The sequence below is a fragment of the Nestor notabilis genome, unplaced genomic scaffold, assembly GCF_000696875.1.
Source record: "Nestor notabilis isolate BGI_N333 unplaced genomic scaffold, ASM69687v1 scaffold5200, whole genome shotgun sequence".
In the NCBI taxonomy this organism is placed as follows: Eukaryota; Metazoa; Chordata; class Aves; order Psittaciformes; family Psittacidae; genus Nestor; species Nestor notabilis.
The window spans coordinates 1-24,745 of NW_009910593.1; the positions used below are offsets into that span (position 1 = coordinate 1).

Sequence of the window (24,745 nt, forward strand, 5' to 3'; positions counted from 1 at the left end):
GCGCTCGGAGGGTCTGCCGGCGCCGTGCCGCTTCCCTCCTCTGTAGGTACTAGCTGGGGAGCCGCGCGGGTGTGCGCCGACGTGGGGCCTGCTTTCTCTCTAGGTGAAAACGGAGCCCAGGCTCGGAGATGCCGACGGGGAGGATGTCTGTGGTGGTCCAGGTGCCTGTGCCGCCTTAGGAAGCAAATTTACGTGTAGGAGCTGCTGGACAATGTAAGTTTGACATATTTTTTAATAATTTTTTTAGACTCTTGGGGGAATCTTTGAAATCCACTCTCTTCCTGTGTCCTTTCAATTTATTTCTAGGCGCTTCACCCATTCTTTATCTCTTGCCTTTCAGATGTGAAAAAGTCTTTTTGTTCTTTAGCTTGTCCCTTTTTCTCCCTCTTTCAGTGTTTCACAACACCATTAGTGTTGTTTCTTAGCCTCCTCCCGTTTAGGCAGTGCTGACTATAGAATCATAGAATGGTTTGGTTTGGAAAGGAGCTTAAGATCATCCAGCTCTAACCCCTTGCCATGGCCAGGGACACTTTCTGCTAGACCAGGTTGTGCCAACTTGGCCTTGAGCACTGCCAGGGAAGGGGCAGCTACAGCTTCTCTTGGCAACCTGTGCCAGTGCTTCACCACTTTTACAGTAAAGAACTACTTCCTAATATCTGATCTAAATCTCAGTTTAAAACCATTGCCCCTTGTCCTTTCACTTCGTGCCCTGAATGCTGTTAATATAAGGAGATACGGGTTTATTAGTGTAACCTGTTGACTGAGAATGAGAGTGACCTATTTTTTTTTTTCTTAGCAGTCTGATTTTTGTTCTATGCAAAATCTCTGAAAATGTTTCTGAGAGAGAATGATGCTTATCATGCCGAAGTACGAGGTGGTCTGTAGGGCACACCTTCACCTTTTTTAGAGAGATTTAGAAGCACTGAGCTCTTTGAAGTGGTAAAACTCTGTCATGGAAAGAAGTTACGCTTTTCCATTTGGAAACAAGGAATTTTACTACTTTGAGTGGTATTACTTCTTGTTGCTTTCATGACATGCTTGGGATTTGGAAATAAAGTGCATGTTACTGCCCCTTTTTGATGTACCTGCAAGCCATAGTTGTTCTCTTTGGACAGAGGGAAGATTCTTTTCTATGGAGAATGGATGTGAGATTATATATAAGAATCTTTTCTATGAAAGAGTATCTAACCCCATTCCTGTAATATCTGATTTGTACATCAGCTGTGTCTGTGCCCACCTAACAATATCATAAGCTTTTCTAAACAGGTTATAAACAAACATAACTTTCTTTATTACCAAAATCGTTCTTGGATCCTAAAGCAAAGTCTTTAAAGGTCTAGAACTGTGGTAGTGTTCAAATATACTTTATAACATTGCTTCCATAGAATATTGTTACCCTGTTTGTTTTTCTGAGTTTACTGCTGATCTGCCGCTCAACTTATTCTCAGCTGAGAATGTTTCTTATAATTATTTGAACTTAACACAGTGTTAAGTCCCTTGTGAATTCTTGGTAGTGTGCAATCCTGTCCTTCTTATATTTCAAAATGATTACTTTTGGTCTGTGTCTGTGCATATGGTCATTTGTATCTACTTCCCTAAGGAAGGGAAGATGAAGTTTACCTGTGGCTGGTCTCAGATCTTCTCCTAGTTTTCTTGATTAGAGCCAGGTAGCTTGTGTGTATAGGTTTTCTTCTTGTGAAAACAAGAAGCTTTGGGATTTCACCTTGGTATGGTACTGAGATGCAGTACCATGCTGTGCATATGGGCTCAAACTCAGAAACGGAGAGAAATGCAGAAAGCTGGGTGTAATTTCTGTTACAGAAGTTTGGAAATTTCTGTTTTCTTAGCCGGTCTTCATACGGGAGGTGCTCCAGCCCCTGATCATCCTCTTGGCCTCCTCTGGGTTTGCTCCAGCAACTCCATGTTCTTTTTATGTTGAGAACACCAGAACTGTACATAATACTCCAAGTGAGGTCTCACGAGAGCAGAGTAGAGGGGCAGGATCACCTCCCTTGACCTGCTGCTCATGCTCCTTTTGATGCAGCCCAGCACATGGTGGCTTTCTGGGCTCAAGCGCACACTGAATCTGGGTCATGGGGAGCTTCTCACCCAACACCCCCAAGTCCTTCTCTGCAGGGCTGCTCTGAATCATGGCTCCACTCAACCTGTAGCTGTGTCTGGGACTGCCCCAACCTGAGGGCAGGAGCTTGCACTTGGGATTGTTGAACTTCATGAGGCTGGCATTGGCCATCTCTCAAGTGTGTCCAGGTCCCTCTGGATCCCATCCCTTCCCTCCATCCTGTCAACTGAACCACTCAGCTTGGCGTTACTGGCAAACTGGCTGAGAGTGCACTCAATCCCACTGTCCATGTCACCAGCAAAGATGTTGAACAGGATTGTTCCCAACACCTGCCCCTGAGGGACACCAGTCGTTACACATTTCCAGTTGGACATTGCGCTGTTGACCTCAACTCTCCACATGCAGCCATTCAGCCAATTCCTTATCCAGCAGGTGGTCCATCCATCAAATTTATGACTTTCCAGTGTAGCGACAAGGATGTCATGCAGGATGTTGGTGTTTCCAAAGTTCATTTGAGGCAACGTATTTAACTGTATACATCAAAGTAATACATGATCGTGTCAGACTTCCAAAGCATGAGTGCCTCTTTGTTGTATCCTAAATGCTTTTATTCTTTTTCACTTTTACAGACGTGGGAAGCAGGGTCTGCCATAAGTGTGTGAGGGGAGAGGAGCGTTGTGGACCACACCTAAAGGTAAGTGACAGCCTGGCCACGGTGCTCCTGTACGTAATGCCCAAGGAAAACCCTGATCCTTAGGAACCCCTTACTGACTTATTCCTGTGCTGGAGCTGAGCGTAAATAACTATTTATAAGTAACTAATGCCCCATCCCTGGCAGTGTTCAAGGCCAGCTTTGACAGGGCTTGGAGCAACCTGGTCTAGTGGAAGGTGTCCCTGCCTATGGAAGCGAGATTGAAACTAGGTGATCTTTAAGGCCCTTCTAACCCAAACCATTCTATGAATTTTAGCCATATTATCTGTTTCAGCAGTTTTTAGTGCTGAATGCATTTTGGCACACTGCAGCATATTCCTGTGTTCTGAATGCCCTCTATGCAATTATAGTGGGACGTAACCACCATCTTAAGAAATGATTATGTGTCTGTTTTACTTAACAGCCACAATGTCAAATAAGGAGGTGAAGGCAGCCTTAAAGAGTGCTAGAGAAGCAATAAGAAATAAAGAATATAAAGAAGCCTTGAAACATTGCAAGGTAACTAACTTTTACTTGGAAGATAATGTTTTTTGCGCATTTGTCTTGCTGTTCTCATACCCCTGTAGCTGTCCAGTAATGCAGAGTATGGAGTACCTTATTGATATAATAGTTGAGATTGATTTTCAAATTTAACTTCATTGATCATTCATGTTAGTTGTCCACATGTAAGCTTTTATTCCCCTTGCTTTTGCATTTGCTTATATGTGACAATAAGAACATTAAGTCTAGAATGATAGAGATAAAAACTTTTCTAAATTATGCCTCGACAGGAGTGCTTTAATTGCTGACCTGCAGATGTGGTTCCTAGCAAAACACTTTAGATATGAAACATTGTCTGGCATGAAAAGCTGAAGTTACTAACCCTAGCCTTTTCCTAAAAATCAGTTAACTTCTAATATTAACATGTGGAATAATTCACCAAACTGTAATGATAAAACTCAATACATGGATCTATAAGACGCATTTCATTCATCAGTTTCACTTAAAATTGTGTATTTCTAGGCAGTCTTGAAGCAAGAAAAAAATAACTACAATGCTTGGGTATTTATTGGCGTGGCAGCTGCTGAGTTAGAACAGCCCAATCAGGCTGAAGGAGCATATAAGAAGGCTATTGAACTTGAACCAAACCAGTTACTGGCATGGCAGGTACTGACTGTCCAAACTAATTTCTTCTTTACCTGAAAACTCACCATGGAGTTAAATACCATAACAAAGCAGAGTTGAGACTTGTATTGTGTCTTTTTGAGTTTTCCTGAAGCTTTGGAGTAGCTGAGGTTTGTCATATTTCTGTGTTCAAAGTGAAGTCATGGGTAACTGCATAGTCTGTATGTCAGGATGAACTTTTAATTTCAGTATATTTAAGTTTGTATTTCTTGTGTACACTAGTTAACAGTGAAGCATGAAAGGGTGAACACGAATTGAAACAGTACAGTAAATTCGTCCATGCTTTGGAATTTCCATGCTTCTAGCTCAAGGAAGATTTAACAGTGCTCTCATAGGAAAGAAAATGTTTTATCTATTAACATATTTTTGCGTCTTCTGTCATTGAGTGGATTGTTAACGAATTTCGTTGCTGTTTAAAAAACAATAGTATACATTTAAAATAGCTGTGTGCTGGGTGGTGTGTGAATGACAACCAGTAACAGGGTATAGTTACATTGTACAGGTATGTTGTTTGGAGACTTGCAAGGCATAGAATTTTATATTAAGTCTGTCTCTGATACCAACAATTGATACTTTTTGAAGATAGTAAGATTCTTAGTGTTTTTAATATAAATACCTTTTTAATTGTGTTGGTGCACGATTTCAAGGCATATTGAAATTTCCTTACTTTTGCAATCAGATTCCTGCTTTCTGTTGCTATACGAGGTAGTATGACACTTGGACATTTATCTTACCACACGACCATGTTCTTTGTATACTGTCTGTTATACAGAAAACATTGTGTAGTATATACAAGTTTCAAGTAGTTGTTGGTATTAGTTAAGAAAGCGAGAAAAACTTTGTTTAAAATAAGTAGATGCAGAAGGCTTTAAAGAGGTATCAGCCTAGATTCTGCTCAGAGATTACTACATTAATATTTGACCCCATTGAAGGCATTGAGTAACTTTTGCAGGCAGAGCTCATGCAGTGTTCTTGTAATACAACTGTTGATATAAAATCTTACTTATTTTTCAATTTTTTCTAAAGGGATTAGCGAATTTGTATGAGAAATACAACCAAACAGATGTCAAAGGAGACTTAGCAGATGTTTACCAAAAGCTCTTGGAACTCTATGCAAGGTAAAGGATATTGAATACCATTAATTCAGTCAAAGATCTCCAGTGAATACTGTTGCCAATACACAGGGTAGGGTTGTTTCATTTTTAAAGCCTTGTAACATCAGTGGGTTCAGCACTTTTTGCTAAAGTTGTCTGTACCTGTATAAGGTTTTTTGATCTTGTCCCTTTTGATAGGGCAAAAACTCTTGGAAAAATTGTGCTTAAAGTCACCAGTTGAGAAAATTCTGTGTTATCCTATGTCCTCTGTCAAAACTTTCTGCCTGGAAGCATTCAGCTTTCATAGTTCATTGTCTGCATGAATAAGTAGGCTCTTTTTTCTCTGCTTTAAGATCACAGAATATATGTCATCTGGTTAATATAGGTACGGTTCTAAACAAATGTAACTCTCAGCTGGACAACTTAACTTGTTTGCGTGGAATTTTCTTCCATTCTAGTGGTGACAAGCAGAAATGGTGTGATGTATGTAACAAGCTTGTGGAGCTGTATCATCAAGAAAAGAAATACATAGAGGTAGGTTGAGTATCTCTTCTAACAAGAAATTTACATTTAATCAGAACTAATTAGTTTTCATCAAGGAATCCCCAATTTTTTGCAGTCAAAGACCATTTAAGATTTCCTTGTGGTCCACAACCAGGAAGCTGATTTTAACTATATTCATTTCTTTTTCACTGCGCAAGACACAAATGCAATCCATTAAGCTGACAAAATTTGACAAAGAATGCATAGTATACAGGCTGAAATGGTGGAACATCATTCTTCTGTTTTATTTCTACAAGTCGGGCGTTATCCCCAATACGCTTTTACATGTATAAGTTGTATAAGTGTAAGTTGGGTGTCCTTTGCCTAGCTTGGCCAGTTCTAGGTTATCTAATTAGCCTTTCACTGGTGTGGTGATCCCTTCCTCAGTTATCCCTGATACTTCGTGACAGAGGGTAAAGTGGAATTTGTACACAACCTGAACTTGATTACCTGTGCTTTATGTACTGCAGTCCATGTACGGCAACAAGGACATGCAAAGCTACTTCAGGGCAGCCCACCCAGCTCTCTAGAAATCCATGTCAGCATGACCATTGCAGAAATAGTCTTGCAGTTTACTGCGAGATGGAGCTGTTATATGTCTGAACAGTTCAACAGTAGCATTGCCCATAACCTCATAAGTTACATCGTGGTTTAAGCCCAGCCAGTAACTCAGAACCACACAGCTGCTCACTCACTCATCTCCTTCCCCCTGGCTGCCAGAGGGATGGGGAGGAGAACTGAAAGAATGTAAACCCCATGGGCTGAGATAAGAACAGTCCAGTAACTAAAGTATAGTAAAAACTGCTACTACTACCACCGATAATAATAATGATGATAAGGGAAATAACAAGAGGAGAGAAACTAAAAGGGGAAAACGAAAAGAAACAAAACAATGAACACAAGTGATGCACAATGCAATTGCTCACAACCCGCTGACTGATACCCAGCCCAACCTGAGCAGCAGTCTGGGCCTTCTGGGTGACTCCCCCCAGTTTTTATACTGGGCATGACGTGCTGTGGTATGAAATACCCCTCTGGCTAGTTTGGGTCAGGTGTCCTGTCTCTGCTTCATCTTGGCTTATTATGCCCCTCCTCCCTGGCAGAACATGAGAGACTGAGAAGTCCTTGGTAGGGGTAAGCATTTCTTAGCAACAACTGAACTATAGGTGTGTTATCAGCATTGTTCTCAGACTAAAGTCAAAAACACAGCACTGGACCAGCTGCTAAGGAGAAAAATAACTGTTACAGCTGAACTCAGGACAAGTAATCAGGATAAGTTTCAGGATACATATTTTTGCTGTTCACTGTTTCCTTACTCATTAAAAAGGTTGGTTTCTTACAAGGTCGTGCATGGTTTTACTCCCTGTTATCTCCTCCCCTTTTCTCCAGCAGCGGAAGATGAAAACTTTCACATACCACTTAGCATCAGGCTCAAGACTATTAATTGGCTCCAAAACCTCTTCATATACTAGTTTCTGAAACTAAACTTAATGCTAGTAGTTCAGCATGTGAAGGCAGACTTGCTTTTTGTTCAACAGGGAACTGCAAATTAGGCGTCAGGGTCCTATTGCATCTTTGTCAGTTCTGTTATTTTTTCCACAGTGGAACTTCAACATAGACTGCTGCAGTAGATCCAACTAAGCTTTCTTTTTGTCTTCAGTTTATCAGAGGACTGTTTAGGTATATTTTTACTGCTGATTTCCTCCAGGAACCAGAGTCAGAATTCATACTCTTGATGTTGCCTCTCTTATTTACTGTACCTTGGAATGTGGACAGGTACCACATATTGCAGTGAGTACTTGTTTTAATCAGAAAGCAGGTAAATCTGAGTCCTTACTTTTGGTGTTACTCAGTTGCTTACTCTAGGGTGGAATTGTTGACAGAAAGTAGAAAGCTTGTATCAGGCCCCCAGTTCTTTGAAGAGTGACAGCATGGTTCATTTGTTGACAGGTGGCTGAAACATGGCAGAAACTAATAGAAATGAAGCAGAAGGAAGGTGCAGAAAATGCAGAGCTCCATCAGCTTTGGAAAAAGATGATCCAGTTACTGAAAGACAGTACACAGTACCAGGATAAGAAGACTGAGCAGTTGGTAATGTTTATTGTTCCCACTCATCTTGATACATACATATGTATAGTGCAGCTAGACTTCAAACTGCATCTTAAGTGTGAAGACTTGAAAATGGTGCAAATCTTGTGACTGTTTCATTGATGTTCAGTGCTACTAAATTTCTTGGGAAAAGGGATGATTTTACCTTCTGACAGAAACAGTGAGGATGCAGCAGCCTGAGGTAGGCCTTAGGTGGAATAAGGCACCTAAATCCAAGAAGTTGTCCTGGAAATCCTTCATTAACTGCCTTGTACGTTCTGCAGGAGTCCACCCAGCCATTCTGTCACTCCTCAGCTGGAGAGGGGAAAGAAAATATAATGAAAGGCTTGGGGGTAGATCTAAAGGCAGGGAGAGATCACTCACCAATTACCTTCATGGGCAAAACAGTCTCATTTTGGGGAAATTAGTTTATTACCAATCAAAATCAGAGTAGGAAAATGAGAAATAAACCCAAAACTTAAAAAACCTTCACACCTTCTTCCTACCCCTTATTTCAACTTCAATGCCTCAGCTTAATTCACGAATTCCCTAACTCCTCCCTGCCAGTGGCACAGGGGGGATTGGGAATGGGGACTAGAGTCAGTTCATCACTCACAGTCTGCCATTCCTTCCTTCTCAGGGAGGGACTCCTCACACTCTTCCCCTGCTCCACCATGGGGTCCCTCCCACAGGAGACAGCCCTCCACCAACTTCTCCAGTGTGGGTCCTTCCCACAGGCTGCAGCTCTTCACAAACTGTTCCAGCGAGAGTTCCCTCCAGGATGCAGTCCTTCGGAAACAGACAGCTCTTAGGAGAATGCCAAAGCAGATTGGAGCAGACAAAATGATCATCATGACTTATACTGATTGTGTGTTCTCTATGGCCAAAGTTAATTTAGTTTTATGTGATTAACTTTTCTTGCAAGATGAACCTCCTTCAACAGATAAGGTAGAATACTCATTGCCAATCTGGTTGATAGCAGTGCTCCAGAAAGGTAGAAGAATTAAATTGAAATAATTTCAGACACTAGAGAATTGGATCTGGATCTCTGCTTCTTAAGAAGGAAAATACTTAGACTTAACAAGCTGTTATATACCTATTTGACTTACATAGCTGTGATATGAGCAGTGCAGGCAGCACTGCTTTCTTTCTGGGGACGAGAAATCGAGAAAAAGTTGCATAAATATGAGGATTGGCATTCACGTGCAAATCTGCATTTCACTTTACTGTAGTTTTGAGTAAAGCACCAGAATCCGAAAGGGTGTGGCATTGAAGGCAACATCCTATTAAGCATTTCACTCATGACAAGCTGTGGTAAACTTTCTGTTTAGCATGCTTGTTTGGGAGCTGGCACTCTGCAGTGCCTGTGTTCTTCAATACATAGGAGTCAAAAAATAAAAGACTACATTTCTAAACCAGAGCATGGGGAAGGGATGACAGCTAACCATAGAGGGTAGTAACCCACATTTTGTGGTACCAAAGTCCTTTTCCTAGTGGAAGGTGTCCTTGCCAGTGGCAAGCAGGTTGAAACTAGATGAGCTTTAAGGTCCCTTCAAACCCAAACCGTTCTGTGACTTTTTTTTTTTTTTTTTTTTTTCATTTGGGATTAGGAATGAAGAAGAATCTATGTTCTTGCAAATTTTGCCTTCCGTGTACCCATTTTACATTATGAAACAGTATATTACTGCTTCGTCTTGTACTAGACGATGTGCTTTGGATCATATTTGAGTACTACTTCACGATAAAAACTTGTGACTGTCTCTCAGCTTTCTCTGTTTACAATACTAATGTAAACATAAGGAAAGATACAGATAATAATATGTAACTGTCCACCTAACTATGGGAGGGCTGGAAGGCCTGTCCTTTGAGGAGTGGCTTAGGACTCTGGGTTTGTCTCCTTTGGACAAAATGAGTCTGAAGCGTGACCTTGTTGCTCTCTGCAGCTTCTTGAGCAGGGGCTGTGGAGAGGGAGGTGCTGATCTCTTCTCCTTGAGATCCGGGGACAGGACATGTGAGAATGGTTCAAAGCTGAGCCAGGGGAGGTTGAGACTGGACATGAGAACATTTTTTTTTACCATGAAGGTGTTCAGACCCTGGAACAGGCTTCCTAGAGAGGCAGTTGATGCCCAAGCCTGTCAGTGTTTGAGAGGCATTTGGACAATGCGTTTAATAACATGTTAAATTTTGGTCAGCTCCGAAGTGGGTAGTAGTCCATCTAGGTGAATTGTATGATTGTTGCAGGACCATTCCAGCTGAAATATTCTGGTCTATGACTCATTGTTTGTTGCACTCATAGTTATTTCTTATTTCAGCTTTTGACTGCATTTGAACATGCTCTGAACTCTTTTGAGACCATTCCTGGTGAAGACCACCAAAACCTTTACAAGGACTTCATTCAGTGCTTGTCAAAAGTAAGGTTGTCTGTCTTCATCAATGAGCAGATATAATACTCTACTTCTGGTAATTCACAGAAGTAACTATTAATTTTGTTCTTTTTCAAGTTTCCTCATGAAGCAGCTAGGTTGGAAAAAGCCTGTAATGATATGATGGCTTTGTATCCTTCTGTGAGTTATCCTTTAGAAGTACTTTGCTTACATTTTGTTCATTCAGGTGAGTAGAATGGATTTATACATTTTTGAGGCTTAAATTATTTTATAGTTTTGTGACAATCTTTTTATGAGTTTTTACCCTACTTTTATGTTATATTTCTGCCTGTCTAGTAAGTGAAAGGTGTTTGTTTCTGCGATTTGGTATTTTCTAGCTCTGTAACTAAGTGGTTACTAAATGGGCAAAAAACGTCTGTAAGTTAAGTCCAACTCTGGCAATATATAGTCGCAGAGAAAGAATGCCTTACAAAACTTGAAAGCAATCTCTCTGGATAAATGGTTAGCTTCTTAAGCTCAGAAGAGGCAATGGAAAATGTTAACCAGTGCTCTGAGGCTGAGGATGGGCTATGCTTAGGTTATTCTTGACACAGAAAATCTCTCTTGGCAAAAAAAAATCAAACCTGTGTGAAACTTCCTTCAAAAGTATGCCTGGTGAAGAGGGAATAAACAGACATGTTTAGGTATTTTGTTTTACATAGAAAAGGAGAATCTCTGAGAAAAGAAAACACAACATGTTCAGTAGTGCAGGGATGTGAAAGTATTACAATCGTTATTTTCAATAGGTCACTAAACAACAGTGTGATAGTATTGGGCAGTTTCTCAGCATTTTCAAAGATAACTGCTGAATTTTTGTCTTTCATTTCATTGTTTAAGGCATCAGAATTTGATTTTAATTCTTTTTAAAACAAGGAAAGAAAATGGGGGGCAGAACCCCTCTGATTTATGTAAAGAAAAGTATGGCTTTCACCTTAGGTAGAAGAATGCCTTTTCCAGTTTTGAAGGTAGGCTTCATGGAATAACATAGCAACGTAAAACAAGAGAGAATTTTTCACCCTGATTGGAAAGGATGAAGACAAACGAGGCCTGGCCCCTCATTTCCATGTAAGAATGCTTTACAGCTTGGAGAAGCACGCAGAAACTGATTTCCAGAAAATGAAGGATCTGGTTGGCACGGTTCTTACATACCAATGCTCTGACAAAATCTCACTATCCCACAGCCATCTTGGGGTGGGGAGGATAATGCTTAGGTTTTAGTAAAGCTGTTTGTGTCATTCCAACCATGTCATAGTTCTCCATGTCCCAAACTTGTGGGCTTGTAACTCAGGTGCATTATTTACCTTTACCAAATACGAATCAAAGGCAGATGAATCCATACTTTTAAAAAGAAAATAGTTCAAAGACTGCTGCTGCAAGTCACAGCGGTTGCTTTAAGCAAGGACTGCCAAGTGTACAATCACAACTAAACACAAGCATAAGAAGTTAGTAGCATCATTTAAAATTAAGCAAATGCATTAAATGATGTAGTGTCACAGCAAGACTGTTTCAGCAAGCTTATCACAGTGAATTTGTAGGTACGCAAGGCCTACTCTGAAAGGAAATTATTCTAATTTGTTTGTGGCCAGTTTTGACATGGGCGTTTAGCTGGGTTTATGTGAAAAGATTATGAAGGAATTTGTTTTTATTAATAAAGGAAGTATACCTGTAGTAATTTAACACGAGTGCTTAGAAATTCAGGTTTCAGACTCAAAGTGTATTTTACTTGATGCTACTGCTTGTTTAAATTACTGCATATTTTTGGGTTTTGTTATGGGAGTGGAGGGTGATAAGTATGTAGTACCTTTGGAAAAAGTTCATTTAACAAATTCATTATTTAAGCTCAAAGGATGAGGGTGTTATTGATGTAGATAAGGTATGCTGTGGCTTTTTTTTTTATTTTTAAATATTCTAGAACTATTCTGAAATAATTCTTTTTGTGAAACCAGGTACTTTGTCAGAAGAGGCCCTGTGCTGTTTTACTAGGCTTTTGGAGATGGACCCAAGTAGTGGTCCAGGCATCATCGGTTTTGGTGTAAAAAGCCTCCAAGAAAAGCAATACAAGGAGGCTGTTAAGAGTCTTACTGAAGGTAAATGTGTAATAAAGCAGTATAAGTACTCTGTAACTTATATAACTGTATGACTCTATAACACCAGCTAGTTTTACGCTGGATATATTGGGTATCTTATACTTGCGTAGATCAGGTGGATTGTTAAAGAATACTCATTGCTTTCTTTGAGCACTGAATAATTTTAAAATACAGCTTTAAGTCTAACATCTCTGAAGTCTCTCACTGCTGTCGTAGTCAGCTTTGTAGTACTTTCATGTGTTCAACTTTAAACTTTGCTTTTAATCTGACTGTTATTGGGGAAATGCCTAGATGAAGCAGAAAATACAGCAATAACAATTAATGAGGGAATGTGGAATTTCTGAAGTAAAATATAATGCAGTTTCTTTAACCTAGTTACTGCATTTCTGTATCTGAACAAAGATGGCTTCTCTTTAAAGTTACATCATTTTAAGAAGGAGTCTCCATTCTCACTGTGATGGCCATGGAGTATTCAAAGCAGCTTATTGAGAAAGCTGAGTAAATAAACATTTAGGACTTAAGCAGTTATGAGTCAGTCAGGCTATGCTGTGGTATCCTCCGTCCTTTCTCCTAGGTTTAGAATAAGATAGTTTCTGAAATTCAATTTTAGAATATTCTATGGTGTTCTACGGTAACTTGCCCACAGTGAAAAAACATGTCTTACCTAAAATCTCAGATAAAAATTTAAGGTGCTCAAGAGGAAAAAGTCTTCCATGGAAAGCAAATTCTCCTGGCTTAAATTGCCTTTGAATGTTTTGACAAAAATACACATCCTGGTTTTGGCAAAAGATTCATCTCCCAAATAATTTTATTTTTTTATTTTTACTTTTACACGTATTACTCTGCTTATGAAGAGGAGAATGCAAAGGCTATAATGCTCTTGGAGAACAAGGAGAATGCTCTTGGTATAATATTGAAATGTATAAAATTTGGAAACAATGTCATACCCAGCAAGCCAACTATTTGCATTTTAAGCATTGAAGCTTCAAGGCATTACTTAGTGGTAATATAACCTGTCTCAGAAGACTCAATCTTCCATTAAGGCAGGTTTATCAGGAAGTTTCAGTCAAATACTCTTGTCAACATTTTTTTGCTGTCTTGAAGTCCTGTATGCCTTTTCTGGTTTCTGGTAAAACCCATATAATATATACAGGCTGCTGATGTTAATGTCTAATCAAGATGAGGGACTTTTTTTATTTTTGAAACGAAGTCGCCTTAAGCCAGTGTTGTATGTTTCCTCGCTTTTTCCTTTTCTTTTCTATATAGGTAAGGTTATATGCAAAACGAAGTCTAACAGAAGCTTATGTGCCTCTTAGTCATTGCGTTACTGCATGGAGGCCTGTATGTTTAACGCAGTTTAAACTTAGTCTCAAAGGAAAAATTAACTGCAAGTATTCTTATCTCATTGATAATGTTTTTGATGGCATTATATGGTAATAGAGCATCTTCAGTGTTTTTGCAACTAAACAGTTTTTTCTAGTGCCTTTTTAAAACTTCTCTTATTAGGTTTGCAGAAGACATGCCAGTGTCCAGCGGCATGGCATTTTTTGGCAGACGCACAGATGAAACTTCACAAACACAGAGATGCTGTCCTGTCCTGCAATCAAGGTAACTGTCCACTAATTGAATGAACAACTTCAGGGGTACACCACTTTATACAGTGCAGCCAATGTGGCCTTTGCATGGTAGGTTTGAGTTGGCAGCATAGTTCTCTGCTTTGTGCAGTCTCATGGCTTGTGCTGGTGTCCCCTTGGTTTATGACAGCTGAAAAGCTCCTTGTGCGGCTTAGTCTCAGGAAAAAACACTTGGCTAATCAGAACCAGAGAGCTGTCTGATGGTTAATATTTAGAAGGTTTGTATGTTCTGATGTGCTGCTTCAGCTGGTGGTTGACCAACTCCACCGAACTGCAGATAATTGCCTGAAACACTGAGAACTGAGGCACTGGCACAGGATGCCAAGAGATGCTGTGGCTGCCCCATCCCTGGAAGTGTGTAAGGCCAAGTTGGACAGGGCTTGGAGCAACCTGGTCTAGTGGAAGGTGTCCCTGCCTGTGGCAGAGTCTTAGAACTAGATGAGCTTTAAGGTCCCTTCTAATGCAAACCATTCTGTAGTTCTGTGAGTGATTCTATGAAACCACAAGGCTAGGTGTCACAAAATTTTAGGCTGGTAGACTTCATATTTAGACCTGAAATACAAAATTTTAATCAAGTTAATGTGAAATTCAGAAGTGTTGCAGAACTGCACCTTAAGAAACCTCCTGGAATGTAAATCTTCATCTGTGCTAGCTGGGAATGAGGGCAGTTACTATGATCTAGTGGTGCGTATCGTGTCTGAATAGAATTTGATGATTATAAATAAAGGGCAGTTAAAGTGGACTTTTTTTTTCTGACAGAGAAATCCAATTAAAAACATCTCAAGAAAGACTTGAAGGGGTAAAAGTATGTGGACCTGACTAAACAGGCAGAGGGAAATGATTAAAAGCAAGGAAAAGTACTTGCCAGCAAGGGAGATTCAGAAGGCCTATAAATTTGGGCAGAGGAAATGTGAAAACAGAACAAAATAGGCAAAAAGAAATTTATTGCAGAATAAATGAAAATGAGGTTATTTTTTTCCCATCTGTGTTCAGTGTGGAAGAGCTCAGGGTGACTTCCACACCGTGGTACTTCCTTTCAGAGGATTCATCAAACAACTTGTATGTGATTATAGAATTAATAGAAGTTGCTATAAAACAAGACAAGAAAAATTAGCATTAAGGAACTAATTGCTCCAAGCCCCATCCAACCTGGCCTTGAACACTGCCAGGGATGGGGCAGCCACAGTGTCTCTGGGCAACCTGTGCCAGGGCCTAATCACCCTCACAGGGAAGAACTTCTGCCAAAGATCTCAATCTCCCCTCTTGTCAGGTTAAAGCCATTCCCCATTATCCTGTCTCTACAGGCCCTTGTCCAAAGCCCCTCTCCAGCTTTTCTGTAGCCTCTTTAGGCACTGGAGCTGTTCTAAGGTCTCCCCTTAAGGAGCCTTCTTTTCTGAAGGCTGAACCAGCCCAGCTCTCTCAGCCTGTCTCCAGAGCAGAGCTGCTCCAGCCCTCGCAGCATCTCTGTGGCCTCCTCTGGACTTGCTCCAACAGCTCCACATTCCTCCTGTTGTTGCCCCAGAGCTGGAGGCAGGACTGCAGGGGGAAATGCTCATGCTGCTGGGGATGCCGCCTGTGTATTCAGGAAGTAGTCAGTACTGTGTAGAAAGGTACAAAATTACCTTTGCACAAAGGTTAAATCCCTTGTTTCAGTAATAATATTTCCATAGACACTGAAGTGAAAAACAACTTGTTTATTGAAAGGTGATTGTTTCTTCAGAATGTAAATCAGAAAAAAGTAGCAGTCCGATTACAGGGCCAGCAGCTAGAAAGCAGACAGTCTCCCCAAGTTTCCTACAGGATCTTTCTAAAATTGATTTAACGTCTAAAGTTGAATGGGTGGAAATTCTGCAGAATAATTTCTTCATCATGGGGGAGAGCAGTAAAAAAATGGTTCTATTTGGTGGTGCTCTATTAGACTGAAATACTGTCATTAACAAGATGTAAAAGATCCTGAGAACAGTGGTGGTCTTCATAGTTCCTTTTTCTGTTTTTACTTGATGAAACTTTTCTCTTGCCTACAGCTCTCAAGGCTCTTGGAACTTCTGAGGGCCCTAGTCTTCAGTGGAAGAACCTTACACTCCAGTTGAAAGCAGAGGCTTTGATTAAAATAGCTGATGCCAATGCTGCAGAAGAAGCCATTAAAGCAATTGAGCAGGTATTTTAATTGATTAAAATGTATATATGTATATTTTTTTTAAGTGATCTTATCTTTCTGTGCTAAAAACTCAGGCTGTGTATTTCTCCCCTTGCCTCCTTTTTACATTCTGTGTAGTTTAGACAACTCCTAGCAATTATGGTGGAATCCAAACACTCCTTCCTTCTCTGTTGTTTTAGGCTTCTCCACATCTCCTTTTCACTCACTATTCTAATTCTAGAAGCTGTCACTTTTGACCTTGTCTGGTCTTGCTCAGTGCTGCTGGGTTCTTGCTAGTTGTGTGGCTGTTGCTCACCATAATCTGAATTATTTTTATAATCCTACTTCCAACATCATTCACTTGTCCTTACTCATGAACAAGAACATATTACTTTAAGGTCAAATGGCTAAGCTTTCAGCAGACTTTGCTTCCCCTCTTTTTTGTGTCGCTGTTCAGAATTAGGTACCTTTGTCCTTGCTCTCTACAGTCTTCTCCCTGGTCTTCATAAAAATTATTGTAAGGCTTGTCAAGGGTATTCTATCTGATTTTTTTTTTTGTCTTTATCTTCATGCAGTCTGCTTGCGTTTAACACCTTTGATTTCTTAATCTATGGAGAGAATAACTTTGTTGTGTCTGTTACTTGGTTTTCTAGATTGTGGATGCAAGCAGCGATCCAGTGGTTTTAGCTATCAGAGGTCAGGCTTATCTAAAGAAAGGTTTAATGGATCAAGCTTCAAAGGTTAGTGCTCTGTTGTCATTCCTGTAAGCTAAATGGAATTCTTGCTTTCCTAGAAGAAATAATAGGGAAGAATGACATTCTTTTGCAGATTTCACAAGAGCTTCTGTTGTCCCACCCTGACGTGGCTGAGTCACATGCTCTAGAGGGTTTCATCTGTTATTCCCAAAAGAACTATGAACAAGCAGAAAGAAGGTAAATTTATTTTTTTCTTTCCTCTAATAGGGAAATGTCAGGGGAGGACAGAAAATACTGTTGTGCACTTTTGAGAACTTGTCTGATCTGACTTCTGTTCCTTTTGTTTAGTTTTCTAAATGCTATTGAAAGAAAGGCTGAAACTGCAGAGTATCATCAGTACCTGGGGCTCACGTACTGGTTCATGAGTGATGAGACAAGAAAAGACAAAGGAAAAGCACTCAGTCAGTTCTTGAAGGTAAAGGCTACTTTAACTATTCATGTAGGATTAGTATTTTCCTGTATGAGAAATCAAATATGGAAAATACACTGATTAGAGTGACAGACTTGAATATTTTTGTCCCTGCCCATGGCGGGGGATTTGGAATTCGATCTTTAAAGTCCCTTCCAACCCAAACCTTTCTGTGATTCTATGATTCTGCTTGTTACAATTTACAAGCCTCCAGAGCCTATAGACCGAGTTCGAGGTTGCTGTAATCTCCCTGGTTTTGTTTTTCTCTATTCACCTAATTCTCAAGGCCTTTGATTTAGCCGGAAGTAGTGGTTATTCTCTGAGTCTTCTTTTCTTGAGGGAAGTGGAGACCTCTAGATAACCAGTGTAGATCTTTGAAGGTAAATTCAGACTGGAAAAAAGTGAGGCAGGAAAAATGATGAGAATAGTGTTAGAGTTTCAGTGTCTGTCCATAGAAGTAATTCTGCAGAACATAGTTTATAAACTTTACCTGTCTTTGGGGTTTTGGTCCCTGTGGCTTTTTCTCTGAACATAGTTAAGAATGTGAATCCAAAAGATTTAGTCTGACATCTTTATTTGGAACACAGAAGTATGCAGAGTAAGACTCTAGATGTGTGCATGTGTGTGTATAAAACTCACCATTTAAAATTGTGATAGGTATTGGCAACTCAAATCATTGCCTACTGTTTGCACTTCATTAACAGTAGGGTATACTGGAGAATGTAGTTGAATTGAGCAATACTTTTGGTACTAGACTATTTTCTGTGATGGTTTTTTTGATTATTGTTATTGTCCAAGCTGTTTTCAGCTGCTCAGGGGCTCTGATTTTCTTAAGTATAAATAAATCTGCCGAGTATTTAAAAAGGAACTTAAACTTCAGAAAAATCTGGAGACAATTGTCATATAATATGGCAAGAGTATGAACATAATGGTTGAAATGGAGCAGAATATGAAATGACGGGAAGGACTAACTAGCTTCTAGCACAACTAATTTATTAGTAGTTCATGTACAAAATGCTTTGTATCATGAGGTTTGTAGCAGATTCTGTGAATATTTAAAGCTCAGGTAATCTCTGAAATCTTAGAGTTTGATTACACAGACATATCACAGAAGAAGCTTAAATAAATTGATAACCAGATTGAACAAGTAGTTACAGCTGGACCTGTCCATTAGCATAATCTTTTAAAATGCTGTTTTACACTGTGTTCATACTTCCTTACAGGCTGCAAAACTGGACAGCTACTTGGGAAGTGTCTTTCGTTATTTAGGTAACTACTACAGAGACATTGCTGGAGACAAAAGTAGAGCTCGTGGTTGCTATAAAAAGGCTTTTGAACTGGATGGAACCGATGAGGAATCTGGAACAGGAGCTGTAGACTTAAGTGTGGAACTTGGAGACATGGTATTGTACTTTCAGGGCCCTGGATTACTGCTGTTTCGTTCTTCTGTTAATCCTGCTGTTTGAGGAATTACTTCACATTTCCTTTGTATTTGAGAATAATTTGAGATGTTCTGTGATTGCTTAGCAGCTTTCATAGTTGGAGCTGCTTACTTGTTATGCTTCAGTTCCAAATTAAATCTGTCTGGGGATAAGGGTAAGGGGATCAAACATCACATGGTAGTTGTCACATATGTGATTTAGATGAAGGATTTTTTTCAGTAGGGAATATGAAGCTTTGTTTTTTTGAGCTTTCTTTTTTTGAGCTTTCTTTTCCTGTTCAACTCGTACCACTTGTTCTCTTCATCTTCCACTTTGCTGCTTTCAGGAAAAGCATATAAAGACATTGGAACAATTGCAAAATATTTTCTTATATAGTGTTATGGAAAAAATTCTTAGCCTGTGATGTTATAGAGCAAGAAAGCAACCTGTATTTTGTGGATGTCATTCGAACGTCTGGAAAGTATCTAAGCATCTGACTTGCTGCAAATACTTTATCCTTCTCTAATTTATATATAAATTAAAAGAATAGTCTGTACAAAACTGCAGGAAGCTTCTGTCTATTTGCAAAGACAAGTACATACGAAATAATCACATCTTTAGATGTGACAGTTACCTCCTGTAATCTGCCACTCAGCCTGCCAGCTTAAAAAAGCTCCTGTAACAGTTCTTCATTACAGCAGTCAACAGGTTGGACAGCTTAATGGTTTGCTGGATTAAGAGTGTTCTTCTTTAAGAAGAACTTTGGTTTTTACTCCTGTGTGTGTTTACTAACCTGACATTTTTTGGTGCTTTCTTAGGACACTGCTCTGTCAATCCTGAATGAGGTAACTGAAAGAGCAAGTCCTGGTACAGCAAAATGGGCCTGGCTTCATCGTGGACTTTACTACCTGAGAACTGATCAGCCGTCACAAGCAGTGGCTGAGTAAGAAAAGGGGTGGTTGGTTTAAATCATTTCTATAAACCCCAGTAAAACAGGCTTTGATCTAACAAAATTTGAAAGTAAGTTAGCTGACTATAGGATGGGTTGTACTAAAATATGGGAAATGGGTCTAAGCACACTGTGTCTATCTTCAGTTTCAGAATTGGCACAATGTAGTCTTTTCGCCATAGCAGTGTTCTTTACTAACAAGCCTAGTGACCGGCATAGACAAGCATGGTGTAGCACTGAATAATGAGTCAAGAGTAGGTACAGTATCTAAATTTATATAATGTGCTCTGAACATGAAAACACTACTGTGCTGTGTTTGAAAGTGCTGTATAATGGTGTGTTTGTGTCCTGAGAGTATATAATAATTTGTTTATGTTAACTTGTATTACCATTTATTTAAGTAAATTAATATCTTGGTATCTTCAGTTTGCAGGCAGCTGTCAGGGCTGATCCGAAGGATTCTAACTGCTGGGAGTCTCTAGGGGAGGCTTATTTGAACAGAGGTAGCTATTCAACAGCTCTAAAATCCTTCAGGAAAGCAAGTGAGCTGAACCCAGGGCTTGTGTACAGCATTTACAAAGCTGCAGCGGTTGAGCAGATTCTAGGCAAATATGAAAATGCTATAGCAACCTATCAGCAAATCTTAAAGGATACAGAAGACTATGTGCCTGCACTGAAAGGTAAAATGTCTGAATTTGAAAGTGTTAACTCTTTCTCTGTCTACCCACTGTAGTGCTTTGTCTTGTAGAGAGATTCTTGGTGTATTGGGGTTTTCCTGCACGGAAGGATTAGAGTTGGGATTTTTGGATAGGTAGAACATTCTGATCCCCCACATGAAAGCTAGTGTGTAGTAGCCTGCAAATGTCTGGAGAGCTCTTAAGTCATGACGGATGGGTGTGATTATTTCTTTTGCAAGTAAGTGTGAAAAGTAATTTTTGCTGTGTAGGTAGCAGGCCAAATGGGTAGAAGAATTGAAGATAGGTGAAGCCAGCTAATGATGCTGTAGTTTTACCTAAGCAGGCAGATGCTGGCTCAACAGGCTATGCAGTCAGTCTGCCATCTCAAAAAGCTGTGTTTGTACTAATTTTCAGCTGCTCCTGAACATGTGTTCCTCACTTTTTGTTTTAGTCCCGGTGATTCAGGCACCTCTGAGCTGCTTCAAGTGATGAAAAATATCAGTAAAGTATACCGAGAGGTCTCACAAGTGTTAGAGGTGGCATTAGATAGAGGTCTTTGATACATAGCTGGGAGCAGAGAGAAATAGGGTAACTGAAATTCCATTCTGGTGTTAGAACTGTGATTCTTAAGATGCATGATACTGGGAATGTATAATGTTTTAGTGGCCACAGAAGAACTGTTCAGTTCACAATCTTTCTGACACTAGTATTCAGTCATTCTCACTCCACACATCCGTCTGAAATAGATGCTGTTTATTGCTTGGTACCAGTATGAAGTTTCATGTTACAGAGTGTTCTTTCCTTGTGCATAAGGCCTTTTGATTTTGGGATGAATGTAAGCTGGTTCTTGTAAGACTAAGTCAGAATTGTTGGGTTACTATTCCGACAGTAAGTATATTACTTGAAAAGTATACAGGCTGTTTGTACATCTACCTCTTCCTGTATAAATTTGTCACTTGGAGTTTGCCAGACTGAAGTGACATGGCAAAAGCTCCATGATGGAGTTCAAGAATATTGTGGATAGAGAGTTTGACTAGTTGGGCAAGAAGGCAGCAGCTGACTGCAGCAGCAGTTTGCAGAGGTGGTGTATAGAAATGTATGTGTATACATGGGTTTTCTGGTTTCTGTAGGTGACTGTTGACAGCATTACCTGGAATAAAATGCTTAGGTAAGATGTAAGCACGTGGTATCAAGGTTTCCTCCCCTATAGTTACCTCTATACTTACCTTATTTTCTTAGATCTTCTAAATCATCTCTCGTAATCCTTCTCATCCTAATCTCTGTTTTGTTAGCTCCAGACCCTCCTTTGAGCCTCCAAACAGTCTTTGCCGCCTTAGGGTTGTTTAATGTTTAGTCTGGTGTGCTATCTTTTATGGGCCTTCTTAAAACTCTCTGAAATATACCTCAGTGTTCTTTTGGTTCTTTTCTGATCCATTTAGATGTTTTGGAATTGAGTTGTTGAAAGCATAGTCTAGAAGGTGAAAAAAACAACTATACTGATGTTACTTGAATACATCTTCTTGATGTATTTTATTTTTGTGTTAATAAATGGTATGTTTATTCTGCCTGTGCTCCAGCGTATCTTTTAGTGTATAACTTCGGGGCACAAGACCAGTTTTGAGTTTAGAATACATTGCTTCTTGACATCTCAGAAGCTCATGATCTTGGGATGTCTTTTGTGGTCAAAACAAATACCTAGTGGGGGGAAGATAAAGATCTTGCAAAACATGACTACTGTGATGAGTAGCTTGGGTATAGGTAAAGGCTATGACAGCGTAAGGAAGGTAGCTTCAGAACTGTGAAAATAATGCTGGGAATGAATGGTAGTTGTACCATGACTTACTGCCAGACAGAATCACTGCTGTGCCAGCAAGAGTATAAATCAAGCAGTTACCTACTTACCTCATTGGTTACAAAATGCTAGAAATTGTGTCATTAAATGCAGTTCCTTTTTAACAGTTGCCTTTATTTCCATACCTGGTGGCCTTGCTGGACACTGGGTGCCTACCAAGCTGCGCTGTCACTTCCTACCTCAGCAGGACAGGGTGGGGGAGAAAATAAGATGGAAAAAACTAGTGGGTCAAGATAAAGGCTGGTTCGTAAAGCAAAAGCCGCACACAGAAACAAAGGGAATCAAAAGGTTTATTCTTCTCTACTTCCCTTCAGTGGGTGATGTCCTGCCACTTCCAGGGAAGTAGAGCTTCAGTATGCGTAGTGGTTGCTCCATAAGACAAACACTGCAATAATGAATGTTGTGACATTTCCCTCCCTGCCCCCCCCTTCCCCCACCCTTTCCCCTTAGGTTTTTTTGCTGAGCAGACATCATATGGTCTGGAATATCCCTTTGGTCAGTTGGGGTCAGCAGTCCTGGCTGTGTCCCCTGCCAAGATCTTGCCCACTCCTGCTGGTGGGGGGGATGCTGGAGCCTTGATGATATGGAGCACTGCTCAGCAGCAGACAAGACACTGGTGTGTTACTAACACCTTGCAAGCACAGCACTATGAGGGCTGCTGTGAGGAAAATTAACTACATCCCAGCTAGACCCCATACACCATATGAAGTAAATTCTTACGTAAGTAGGATTAAATAAGGTTCGTTTCGAATCTTCTTCTAAGAAGGCTTTCCCTTTAGCCTACTGTGACATTGTTTCTTCTGTTTGTGTTTTGGAAATGTTATTTCACTCGTGTCAACTGAAAGTTGGTATGTTTGTTGAAGACTTGCCAGTGCAGAGCAGATTTCTCACAAGGGGTTTACTTAATATTTGAGGACAAACCCAAAGCTTGAGTGCTGTGTTTTTTATACTTTATTTGGTTTATTTTAATATTCAAGTTATTCTACAGTTCACACTTGGCAAGATAGGTTAAAAGCAAAGTCTGTATTGTGAGCACTGTGGGTCTTTTGAATTTGGCATACCCTGTGCAGGGTATAAATCTTTATACCAAGCAGAACACTGTGCAGGCTTCCACCCTCCCACCCCACTTCTTTTATGAAGCAGATCATAAAAGCATTGCTTTTCATGGAGGATATTTTCTTTTATTTTCAGGACTTGGTGAATGCTATCTGAGCTTGGCAAGATCAGCCCTTGATAACTTTTTTGATAGAAAGGCTATGGATTACATAGAGCAGACTCTTGAATTTTTTACAAGGTTAGTACTAAATATTCAGTCATTTAACATCAAGTGGGATAATGAGTTGATAGGCAGAAGAATAAGAGTTACGTATTTGAGGATTTATAGTAAACTAAATTAAATAGACCGGGTGTCTGATCTAAAAGCAAGAATGTGGTTATTGGAAAGGGTTTGAATAATATGTTCTGGACTTAGGCTGCTTTAATGAATAGTAATTATAGAGTTTGGTTTTTTTTCTGATTAAAGATACCTAGTAATTTGATTACAATGCAAGTGTGAAATGACACACAATTCTCTCCAGCAGTCATCCTCTATATATGGAGCTGGCAAGAGGGAGTTTCTACCAAAAATGGTGGATAAGAGGAAATTGTTCCTACCCTCCCTCAAACTTTTTGTTTTACGTTTCATACAAAATGCTTTAGTGTCCTAAATTAAACCTTGGGATAGCTGCTCTTGTAGGAGAAGGTTCATCAGGTTTCTGCAGATGAGTCATGGTTTCTGATGTAACATGGTAGTGCTCTGAAATGCTAATGTGGGTATAGTCACCTTACAAGTTGACAGATAATGGATAATTAGCAGAACTGACTCTTAGTCCCAACAAACTTGGGATATATTGGCATTTTGTAGGGGCTTTTTTGGTTATTTTTGATCTTTTAGACCCATAACTTGATTAGGGAGAAAATAATAATAAAAAAAGACGAACAGCTCATTGATTAATTACATTTGATTAATTACATTATAATTGCATTATATGTGCTGAAGTGGTCAATTTCCTTTCAGCAAAGGATATTGAAGTGTCTGAATGGGTGTTGTGAGGGTTTTCTGTACCATTGATTACAGGGCAACAAAGCAACGTCCTGATGTATCTTGCCTCTGGAAACTGCTCGGAGATAGCTGTACTTGCATGCATGTTATTTCACCAGCCAAAGTGAATATTCAAGTTCTAGGATCCCTTCTGGGTAAAAATGCAGCCACACAGAGGCTGAACAAAAGTGAGCTGCTCGTACTGGGAGGAAGGTAATGGTTTTTTTTTATTATCTCAGGCTTCTGTGCTTCTTGAGATTCTGTAGACTCTAAAGGGTTCTAGACCATTTCTAGAAAATGAAAGACATGCTGATCTGTCAATACCCGCATATTGAACAAAGATTAATGAGGAGATGAGTAGAGTCTCACGCTTCTTCCAAATTACCTTACTCATTTCAGGGTATATTTCCAGGATTGCCACAGTGGCTGTCAAAACTTCAGCTAGCATCTGCCGTTCTTCTTGTTTCTGTCTCCAAAGCATGGCTACATGCTGCCTTGTCATTCAGTAAATTACATCTCTTCAAGCGGATTGGTTGCAGTAGTTGCTTACGAAGTCTCCCAGGACTACTAAAGTCAAAGATAATACTTCAAGCTTTCTGTCTGTATTTCTTTCTTATAAAAATGTCATCAATGTTTTCCC

At 39.8% G+C, this 24,745-nt stretch overlaps 1 protein-coding gene across 1 annotated transcript in view; it reads left to right on the plus strand.

The window, feature by feature from the left end:
• Positions 1 to 3,200: 3,200 nt before the first annotated feature.
• Positions 3,201 to 24,745, plus strand: part of TTC37 (tetratricopeptide repeat domain 37) — a 47,117-nt gene continuing 25,572 nt past the window's right edge. The window contains 18 exon segments of the mRNA XM_010010822.1: positions 3,201 to 3,290; positions 3,795 to 3,938; positions 4,983 to 5,074; positions 5,509 to 5,584; positions 7,544 to 7,684; positions 9,994 to 10,092; positions 10,183 to 10,291; positions 12,051 to 12,191; positions 13,698 to 13,799; positions 15,850 to 15,983; positions 16,616 to 16,702; positions 16,791 to 16,894; positions 17,006 to 17,132; positions 18,350 to 18,529; positions 19,366 to 19,490; positions 19,923 to 20,176; positions 23,217 to 23,319; positions 24,142 to 24,318. Of these exon segments, the coding sequence (XP_010009124.1) occupies positions 3,201 to 3,290; positions 3,795 to 3,938; positions 4,983 to 5,074; positions 5,509 to 5,584; positions 7,544 to 7,684; positions 9,994 to 10,092; positions 10,183 to 10,291; positions 12,051 to 12,191; positions 13,698 to 13,799; positions 15,850 to 15,983; positions 16,616 to 16,702; positions 16,791 to 16,894; positions 17,006 to 17,132; positions 18,350 to 18,529; positions 19,366 to 19,490; positions 19,923 to 20,176; positions 23,217 to 23,319; positions 24,142 to 24,318 (2,285 nt within the window).